Genomic DNA, 11331 nt, shown 5'->3' on the forward strand with positions numbered 1-11331 from the left:
TTTGGTATATGTTTTTCTAAGGAAAGTTCGGTTGCAACAGTTGTTGGTAGTGTTCAAAGGACGGCTCACGCGGCAAAGCCTGCCCAGGTCTTGACCAGCCTCGGTATGGTTGAAAAATGGTGCGCTTCCGGTACGATGGGCGAGGGCCGACAAAGCGATCCCTGAGTGAAGTGCCAAGACACCTAAGGAGGATCTTGGAGGGTTCTGACCACACGATGCACGGGCTCGCGGTGCCTAGGACACCCATGCATATATCGTGGAAGATATGTATGATGGACGAAATGATTATTGTAATCTGTTATTGGATCTCGTTGCTGACCAGTGGTCTCAACGGAGAGTCCAGAGTGACTGTTTTTTGAGAAACAAGGGACTCGATGGAATTTTTGAGTTATGACATCTAAAAAACAACCAATAACTGTTTGTCAATGGATTATTTTATATGTTGAAGTTTTAAAGAGGAGTGTGTGCATATCTGTATTCGAAAGCAAAAGTTAAGAAAGGCATTCAATTATGGGTGGGTGAGTAATTGTCTGGTTCTACCGATTCCAGTGGTTGGGTGGTGGCTAACCCATGGGCCGGATGGGGTTGGGATCAGTGGAGTTTTAATAATTAAATTGAAATAATATTTTGGGCCAATATAAGTAACCATTCAGGCACCTAAGTGTGTGCTAATTGTAAACTTAGTCAATTAGACCTCATTAATAGAGCCTACTTTTGGAAATGATGCTCAAGGGGCTTGCTTGCCCATTCTTAGCAGCCATGTGTCCCCTATAGCTCATTCTACAAAGAGTAGGATGCTTTTCACCCTCCTGCCATCCCGTGTCCACATCCACTTTCCATGTGACACCACCACCCACCATTATGCTGCTGAATTTTGCATGTCTAAAAACTTCTCTTTCTATCCTCATGGCTAAAAAATGTGCCTACTTCCCTAACCCTTGGGAGCTGTTTTTTGTCAGAATAAATCTTCCCTCTTGCTGCATGTTGCCTCCTACTACTACTCCCTCCACTCTCATGGCTGCATGTTACCTCCTACTACTCCTTCCACTCTCGCGGGTGCTTTTGGAGCTCTTTCTAGAGCCAGAAGACATCTCAAGCTATGTGTATTGTAAGCAAAATTTTGGTTTTTCTCTTAATTTTTAATAATTAAACTTAATTAAGCTTTTCTTAGGATTTAATTATGCTGCTAATATGCCATGGAGTGTTGTATATTGCCCTAGGAGACCATTTCTTTGTGCTTTATATTCTTCTTCTTCTTCTTCTTCTTCTTCTTCTTCTTCTTCTTCTCTCTCTCTCTCTCTCTCTCTCTCTCTCTCTCTCTTTACTCTTAATTCTAAAATTAGAGAGCTCTTTTTTTAAATTTAATTCAAGGAAAAATAATTAATTAAGATTAATAATTAAGCATAATACTTAAGATAAATAATGAGATAAAATCATGTGATTAAGCTATGCTTTAATCAATTTGCAACTTGTGAGAATTTCTCATAGAAATTCTTCTCTTTTTTTGTTTTCTTAATTTAAGCATCTCAAGTATCTCTTTTAATTCTCTTTTATGGTTTACAAAAAGTTGGAGATAATCCAACTCTTCCTATTCTCTCAAAAAGAGTAATCATTATAGTAATGATTGTTTTGTAATGCTAAGTTTGCAAATTAATATCGTTAATTAGGACTAGGGCTTCAATTCTCCTTAAATAGAGAAATGATATTTTGTGTTTTGAATTAGGATTGAGAGGATGAATTATACTTGTATATTGGGCATAGCACAAGCTACGGTTTCCCTAATATTGTATTGTGAGAGAAGGGATTTTGCAAGAATGTCAAAGATTAAAGAGTTCTCATTTCTTTAATAGTAAAGAGCTTGATGTGTGTGAGTGTAAAGGATCATCTTCTCTTAAACTAGGTTTTATTGTTCCTTCTTAGAGTTATTTTGCAAGTGTTGGTGTTAAGAATATTGTAGCATGTATACTATTAATTGCTTCTTAACCCAAGAAACAATATTAATAATACACCATAACTTCAATAAAAAGTTGCTCTTTTAAAGACAAATAGCTAAGTGGATAAGTTAAAGAAAAATTAAAACAAATACACGAAGTGCCAAGAGAATTTCATTTATCATGGAAATAATGCTGAAAATATTAGAATGTTGCAATGATGTTTTGATACAATTGTTATATTAAAGATGTAATAAGACTAATAGTAAAGATTCGACCCAAAGCTGACAAACAAGATTGAAAAGGGTAATATGAGAGTCTACACTCTTCGTTGAAATTGAGGAGTCTAGGACTTAACCAATGACTCGGTCCTCGGACTTGGGGTAACTAGGAGTGAAATGAGAGGCCCTCATGTGAAGGCACCCCCAAGTGACGATACTCCATGGTTAAGTCGACCCCACAATAATCCAAGCATTGTGCAGTAAAACATAATTAAGAGAAACGTGATGGCCAACATACTAGCCTACAATTGGATGGACAGGATGAGTTTGATGCTTTCCTTTTCCAACTTATACAATATTTGAAAGTTCTTGTAAGAACCTTGCATGAGAATGTTAAACAAAATATAGCATACTTGCATTGTCGTTTGATTTTTCCCACTTGTATTCTCTTGTATGATGAGCATGAATGAAATCAATGCTATGAAAGTTTTAAAAATTTGTGTCCATGCAAGTTCTTATGATATGTGTTACCCCCTTTGACTCAATAACAAAATTTCAGGATTTAAGTAAAGGCAACCGACGCGCATGCCAAGTGATCATGGACCCAAGGGAGTAACACATTATAAGAACCACATGGACACAAATTCAAAAACTTTAATAGTTCATTCTCAACAAGTAAGAAAAACCAAACAACAATGCAAGTATGCTATATTTTGAAAAACATGCTCATGCAAGATTCTTACAAGAACTTTCAAACATCATACAAGCTGGAAAAGACCCAACAGCAGGTGGGACGATGTGACCACCACAAGGTTCACTCAAGACTGCCCATATTTCGAAGGTTATTGATAAGACCTCAATCCTCCCATGTATCACATATTAATGTAATTAACCTTGGGACATCAGTTGCAGAAAAGTTGAGACCTTGAAAGTAATAGTGTTTTGTCAAATCATCTCTTGCATTTCAAACAATCTAGGATGAGAATGGATTATTAATTGCAAGAATGAGTTGTTGCGACCTCTTTGCACTAAGTGATAGTGATAGACTATAGTACACTTCTTTTTCTTCCCCCACTCTCCTCTTAAGATGATGAATCTCAACTTCAGGGGAACTAGTGAACACCACTCTGTACTTTACCGCGAACTCATCGGTACTCTAATGACAACTCACTAGCAACTACGTAGCACTTCATTACCAATCACAATAAAGAACATTCAGGATTCAGGTGTGGAACACCATTTGTTTTTAAATCTCATATATTGGAGGCACAGCACAGCCAGTCGTAAAACGCCCCACTAAAGGTTCATAAACAGAGTCTCACAATCCCAAGCATGCCTTCTGACTAACCCAGCAAGTCCACACCATGACCCAAGAACAGCAGCATAAAGAGGGCTCACAAATGTGGTGCTGTACTCAGCTCAAATCTAATCCAGATCCACACTACAATGTGTATTTACAAAGCCTGTCCACTGACTTGGGAGCCCAATCATGTAGCAATCAAGCCAGACACGTTCAGCACCTCCCAACACAGCGCACCTCAGCACCCTTCCAGACCAGGAATTCAGAAACTACCGTCCTATGCAGTTCAAGACAAGTTGCAGTACTTCATGCTTAAAGATCTTCAGCTCAATGGCTTTCTTTACACCTGCTCTAGACTACTTTGACTGTCATCTGTGTAGCCGTGCATCAACCATTGAAAATCTTGCAGTGTGATGGCAACCTATCTGTGCATATCTTTAATCATCAGCTTCAGTACCTTGGACATCACCAAGACCTGATACAACTTTCTTTCCAATAATGGACCCCCGGCTCGGGCTATAGTCACTTCACCAACACATGATATAATCCAAAGCAGGGCGCCTTCCCAAAAGATTGCCTTAACAGCTGCATGGTCTTTCCAACATTCCCCCACGAGGTCCAAAAACTGTGGCTACAAGGATACCTTGAATTATTTCAGCCTTTTAACAGCAAATAGTCTTTCAGCACCTTGCCACATAGTCATCCAGCTTAGGTACATAAATCCACATGTTCACCATATGAAGATATAATTGATGCTACAACATCACTTCCAATACGACTCAACACTATTTAATGTTTAAACTCTTTTTCTGTAGCTCCCAACATTTGCGTGTGGCATAAAAGCTGCATTGATAAGTGAGATGTTGACTCAATATACAAGTTCCAGTATAAGCCATGATTTGAAAAGGCAAAGAACAGAAACATTATCCCTTTAAAATCCAGCAGCAACAAAGACATAAAATAAGAAGTCCTGACTACCCCATGAAACCTCTTGTGATCTGAGAAAAACTGAACACAGGGTCCAGCATGTGCAGTACTTGGTCTCTCTAGAAGGCCCCCCACCAGATATGCATCCTGGATTAGCTTGTGAGCTTTGTGAGCATTGAGTAAAAGTAACCACTTATCTCCTCCATCCTGCATGAGGGCCAAACTGAGACTGAAGCTGGCGTTCCTCTCGCAAGCTGGCAAAGCGAGAGTCCAGAGTTTGAGGCTTTCTCCCCGAACCATTGGCCAACATCTACCAAAGACAGACACCATTTCAATGGATGTACACTGAGACAAGCAGTGCCAAACGCAGGTCTTCCATCAACCCACAGTTTTAAAGAAGTATAAAATTACCCTGTTTGAACCCCAAGTTTGTCTTCGAGATTGGGATGTCACTCCCTTTCCTAAGGCTGTCCACCATCCTGCAGGCCTTCTACTTGCTCCAGTCCTGGGTAAAATGTTGCAAACCTTCAAGAACAAAACATGAGACATCTCTGCAAACATTTAAAAAACATGCTCTATAGTTTAATGTGCCCTAATAGCAAACCTGCTTTGACACTTGCAAGTCAAAAGATAACAAAAAGCATACCATTCAACCTCAATTAAACCTACAAACACAGAAAGTGAACACAATTGAATAATGTGATGTGATCCAATTGCCCAAGTTTTTGGACAAAATACATGTATAGCACAATCCTATCTACCGATGTTTGTTGACAATTTTGCAAATGCATCAAAAGGTCCCCATGGTTTTCGCACAACCAAATAAATCATTGGCTAAGGTAAAATGCAACTAAGTTTCGCATGGCCTTGAATATGCATGGTAACTTCCTGTATGCATCAGTCTCATTGGCCAGCACATACACGTTCATGTCATGTGTGTTTGGCATCCTTCAAAGAGAGCTCATCATTTTTGAAGGACGAGCCATCTCATGAACTCCATGACATTTGCCACGCAATCCATGGTCAACAAATCCATGTTTGGGGTGACAAGTATTGCAAAATGATCCAGTATCTTTCAGGTGCAACCTCCTTAAAATATCTATCTTTAAAAAAAATTATGTCGAACAGGTGCAACATCCCATTTGAGACTTTTCAACAGCCACATTTCAAGGTGCAGGCTCCAAAACAGCATGCTAATCAGCAACTCTCTGCTGAGACAAGAAGTCTGGAAAACCAAGTTTGACAAGTTAAGGAAAGCCTTTGTGCTTCATAAACTCATACTCATACTACCCACAGTTTCCGTCCCTGTATTGTTCTTGATGCCTAGATCACCTCTTGATGATGTGAACAATGGAGTGAGCCACTGAGCTCCTTGCAGAGATTATCAGGAATGGTCAAGAACCCTAGCACACAGTAAAACTGAACAATCAATGTCCTGTCATGTCCACAATTGCAGAACACTCTCAGGACGAGCAGCAGACGCCATGTTTCTGTAAGTCGACTCTGAAGGTAATGTCAACACAACACGCTAGGAGCTCATCTGCACCGTGACAAGAGCAATGTTCCTTACAAAACCTGTCACTTTTGAGAACTTGCTTGGCACATGGACTTCATTCCCCCCAGGTAAAATATGAAGATCCTCTACTTTGCAAACCAAAATAATTGCATCCAGCATCCACACCTTTGTTTGTAGAGTATACTATGTATGATCACTCACTTGCTCAACTTATTCAAACCCAATATCTTTGGGTTTCTGGCTGCAACTCCATCTGGACGAATGGTTCCTTGCAAAGGCTTCCTGAAAATAAGCCCATCGACAGTTCAAGATGACAATCCTCTTCCTAAAAACAAAGCCACTCCCCAATGGTATGGTAGGCTTCTGTAGATACCTGCTCCACCAATTCAATGGGACATTGGCATTGCTAGACAAGGCTTGTCGGGAAGCTGACTTGGTTGCAACAAACATAAATTTTCCATTGCGAGCTCTAGACTCCTCCAGTTTCCCCTGTTCATTTCAATCACAGGTCAGATTACAGCTTTTTGGTGCAGCAAAGGCAATGCTCATAGGTTACTAGCTACACCTGTCGAATAGCTGAGGAGCGCAGTGCTACAAATCTTTGCAACACATCTCTTCGCTGCTGCGGACCTCTTCTCTGTTGCACTTCTCTTCTCTGCTGCAATTCTCTTCTATGTTGTACGTGTGCCCTCTGTTGCACCTGTGGCTGTTCCACTTGTGGTAATTGCATTTGTGGCACAGAGATCGTCCTGTTCCAATTCTTCGCCTGACCATAAAGATATATAGTGCCAACAAGTTAGGCATTACATCTCAACATTCACCACTCCCAAACCAATTGCACCCTGGCTTGTCAGAAAGAATCGCATGGAGAATTTGATACTATAGATTCACCTTAGAACGATGTTTCCTACCCATCTCCTTAGACTGCTTAATTATATCATCTGCAGTACAAGGTTAACATACACGCCCATCAATCCACAACTTCCATTGAAAGAAAACTGCCTATACAGCCTGGACAGTGAATCTACACATTGCTTTGCCAGCCCTGCAGGATACACTCCAATCCACTCCATTTAGACATTCTTTTCATTGAAAGAGAGAAGTGCACTGCGCATCTCTTGTACTAACAGCAACATTGACCCACACCCAATACATCTGAGTTTGGGGTACACATCTATACACGTACATAACAACATAAAAATACTGTAAAGGCACACACGCAAGTATGTGTGTGTGTATGCACAAGCAGACACAAATGTCAGCAAATACATGTAACAAGCACATTTAGATGTACTTGCAGACATACAGATATGTAAGTACATGCGCATAAATATACATTTACATAAATGTATAGCACCTAAATAAGGCATTTAAACTCAGCACTAAACAAAGCCTTCAGCAAAAAACCACCCTAAACGAACCCTGAAGAAGTAAAGCAGCAGGCCAGAAGGCATACGAAAGAGGAGCAAAGCTATGAAGTACTTGCAGACATACAGATATGTAAGTACATGCGCATAAATATACATTTACATAAATGTATAGCACCTAAATAAGGCATTTAAACTCAGCACTAAACAAAGCCTTCAGCAAAAAACCACCCTAAACGAACCCTAAAGAAGTAAAGCAGCAGGCCAGAAGGCATACGAAAGAGGAGCAAAGCTATGAAGCCTGAGATGAGCTTAACCCTATACCTAGCCCGAACCTCTGAATCCCTAGCCCTAACCCCAACTCTAGCAGAGCGCTCATCCTAACCCTAATTTACCTAGTCCTAACCCTAGCCTTCCTCTAACCCTAATCCTAAAGGGGAAACAACCTGGAACAGAGAAGCGGAGGGGATATCGTACCTAGAGACATGTCGACCTTGCGCTCGATGTCGCCGATGGTGAGATTGAGGTTGGAGGAGAGGGAACCAGGCGGAGCCATTTATCAGCAAGAAACCCTAGCAACCTCCAACAGCTCTGTGTGCGGTTGCCGCCGACAGTAGACACCACGTTTACGCGAGGGGGGGAAGGGAAGGTGATGCCTGGCTGCTGGGATGCTATACACATTGCAACGAGAGCCTGGCCCTTTTCACACGCATCCGGCCGACCCGCTTCCATGGGCAAGGCAAAGCCATGAACATCATGGAGAATAATATTGATTTATTATTTGCTATAAAGATGATTACAACAACAAATGGCTTTTGTTTTCTAAGCTTCCATCGAATGGAAAAAAAAACTAATTATATAGAGGTTATATGCACAATGAATGCAAGTGTGCACAATGAAGGTATATTTGATATGTATATTTATACAAATTATTTGATATGTATTAATTAAATGCCATGTCATTCAATATGTATTAATTAAATGCCACTTACGTGGCATTTAATTAATGGTATATTTGATATGTATATTTATACAAATTATTTGATATGTATTAATTAAATGCCATGTCATTAAATGCCACTTACGTGGCATTTAATTAATACAATCTTAGAAGATGAGTTTCCCCCACCCCCTCCCTCTCCTCCTTCTCTCTCTCCCTCCCTCGACTCTTTGAGTGAGCCCTTTGAGGCTTTTTATAGAGAATTGTGAACCTTAAATAGAAAGGATGTGGGTGAACGCATACAAACAGAAAGCATATGGGTGAATGTATGCAAATAGAAACGATATCGAGGGGTTATCATTTTATTGCCTTAAATAGAGAGGATATGGGTGCCATCATTTCATTGACTTTTTCAAGCATTAATCATTACATACTAAAATGAAACCTTAGGAAAACACTCTTGTTCTTGAAAATCTCACATAATATATTTAATGGAAATGCAAAAAACATTTTGGTGCCATATTGAATACAAGGGTGCACAATGAAGGTAGATGAATGAAGGGCTATGCTGCTGGTTTAAATATATTCTCAAGTCAGTTGTAATCAACTGCCCCTACTTAGGTCCAACTTGACACATAGTACTCCCAATTGGGATAATATTCAAGTACACAAAACACCCATGATCCTTGGCACAATTTCTGGGCCCCTTTAGAACACCTTTATCCCTTACTATTATCAAATAAGGGAAAATCATTTTACACTTGCATGTAGTCTTCTTACCAACATACCAAGCATTCTATTTGCCAAACCTATATAACTTTACATGCATTTGCCCCTCCCTTGTCATCAGCTCACTCTATCTACCTTAGATGACTTCCAACTCCCTAGTTTAGTCCCAACCTTATCCACAAACATCCAATAACCAAGGCCAACATTTTTCTCCATGTTGGCATGCATCTTATCTTGACTAGCATGGAAGAGTCAATTCAAAGGAAGACAACTATCATCTTGCCAATGGCTATGACATGGTAAAAATTAATGACCCTTTCTTACCTTGTAAGTGTATATATATGGACTAAGTTTTTATAACACGATGATCCCATGGGAAAAAGTTCTTCAAGCGTTGACTTTTAAGTGTAGAAGCTAGGCTGATATGTTCATTATACTTGATTGTTTTTAATACAAACTATATGGATCTATGTTTTTAGTACAAACTATGTAGAAATGTATAAAATGATATGCCTTATAAATTTTAACTCCTTACAACATGCAATTTGGCTACTTAACTAGCATTGGCACGCTATCACCAGTATGTCATTACTCACCTCCTTCTGAGTACTATTTTGATTTTAATTCCAATTTGTTAAAATCCAACAAGAGAATACAACCTTAATGCCTTTGTATAATCATCGCAAACACACATAGAACAATATTGATCCACATGAATATAAAGCCTAGTAAGCACTCTTATATAATCATCGCAAACACACATATAACAATATTGATCCACATGAATATAAAGCCTAGCAAGCACTCTTAAGACTTAACATAAAGCATTAATGAAGTCCTTTTTTATTAATGAAGTCCTTTTTTATTAATGAAGTCCTTTTTTATTAATTCAAAATGCTACACATATTTGTTGTAGGATGTTTCAAGTACATGACAAATACTTCTTCAAGATGCCACACATATTTACTATATGATGTTTCAAGTACAAGACAAAGACTTCTTCAAATTTGAAGAGTTAAAACAATTTCATGCGAGTCAAGAAAGTTTCTTAATCACTCAGGTTTCCATTGACTAGTAAATCAACCATGAAGAAGATAGAAGACAACACTCTAGTCTTTATTTTGGACTTTTGTTCAGACAAAAATAAGATATCGGAGCCAACGGTGCTGTAGTGGTAGTGCATTCATTTAGAAACATGGGATCCTAGGTTCGAATCCATGCTGTGGCTCTATCAACAATGTATCAAGTTTCACCCCTTGTGTAGAAGTGGGTCCTGCACCACCCTCGAGTGGTGTAATGACTTTTGAAGGATCTACTAATGGAGAAAAAGAAGAAGATCAAGGATGCATGCCATCCAACTAGGGTTAACACTTTGATCATATAAGTGCTTGTCTGACATTTATTGGTTACATTTTCTGGTGTTTGTGTGTATGCATGAGTATATATTTACGAAAACTCCACTTTTATATTTGGAAGATCATTTTGATTAATTAAAGGTCAGCTTTAATAGGAGGAGATTTGTCAACAAATGGGAAGGCATTATCTAAGTGTCACACCAAACATAATAACTCATTCTTCTCTCACTTGGTAGAACTTTAAGTGAATAATGCTTTTTGATGACAAATCCCCACACCTATATGCTCTTGTGAAGGGAGATTTGAGGACTGATCTGGAATTGCTAAGATGGAGGCCGTACGCCAGTAGAAGCTAGGGAGTAAACTCACATTGATCATTGATGAACTATGTGGAGAAGGGACTAGGCGTGTATCTTTATAGGCCTGTATATACGGGGTGGCCATAACATGACCATGTAAGTCCACAATTCTAGTCGTAAGCCACCATCTATAGTGTAGACTCGGCCCATAAAGATGGGGAACTATGTCGTAGTTTCCCCATCTCCCATGACCAGCTGGGCTCATCTTGGGCCTAGTCTAGGCCATGCAATGTTAGGACAAGATGTCTAAGAATAAAGTCTACCTACTCCATGTGTGGACCGTTATGAGATAAAGTTCTAGTGTAATTTGGTAGTGTGCCAAATCTAATATAAGCCATCTTTAAACCATCTAGCCTTCACAGGCCACCTTGCCGTGTAAATACAGGGATGCCGAGTTATTGAACCATGGCTACTCCTCATAATGGGTGCCGTACAAATATGAGCTAGTCCTAGTTGCCTGGACAATATAATATGAGGGTGAAGCATTGATATCCAACACCCCCCAGAAGGCAAACTACCTCTGTGGTCCAATTCCGAGTCAATGAATATGTCACTCCATCTAATCCCTCCTAAGATCCTTTGTGAAGATGTCTGCACAATTCTCTGTTGTTGTCGGGCAGTAAACCATCTTGACCTCCCTAGACATGATGATGAGCTCGCACACAAAGTGACAGTAAATCTCAATG

General features: G+C 39.6%; 1 protein-coding gene across 2 annotated transcripts; it reads right to left on the reverse strand.

The window, feature by feature from the left end:
- Window positions 1-4284: 4284 nt before the first annotated feature.
- LOC147614732 (uncharacterized) lies at window positions 4285-7935 on the reverse strand. 2 transcript variants are annotated; one of them, XR_015262961.1, is made up of 7 exons: window positions 7740-7931; window positions 6787-6836; window positions 6461-6661; window positions 6269-6384; window positions 6097-6177; window positions 4791-4904; window positions 4285-4689 (listed from the first exon to the last, which is right to left on the reverse strand). XR_015262961.1 is itself a non-coding variant. In XM_086780069.1 (7 exons), the coding sequence occupies exons 1-7, from the start codon at window positions 7816-7818 to the stop codon at window positions 4573-4575; spliced, it is 738 nt and encodes a 245-aa protein (XP_086636195.1). In that variant the 5' UTR covers window positions 7819-7935; the 3' UTR covers window positions 4285-4572. The 2 variants fall into 2 exon arrangements, 1 of the variants encoding a protein (XP_086636195.1); XM_086780069.1 differs by having other exon boundaries at window positions 4791-4884; window positions 7740-7935.
- Window positions 7936-11331: the final 3396 nt, after the last annotated feature.

The sequence above is a fragment of the Cibotium barometz genome, chromosome 41 (genome assembly GCF_041138505.1).
Source record: "Cibotium barometz isolate CiBa-2024 chromosome 41, ASM4113850v1, whole genome shotgun sequence".
NCBI classification, from domain to species: Eukaryota; Viridiplantae; Streptophyta; class Polypodiopsida; order Cyatheales; family Cibotiaceae; genus Cibotium; species Cibotium barometz.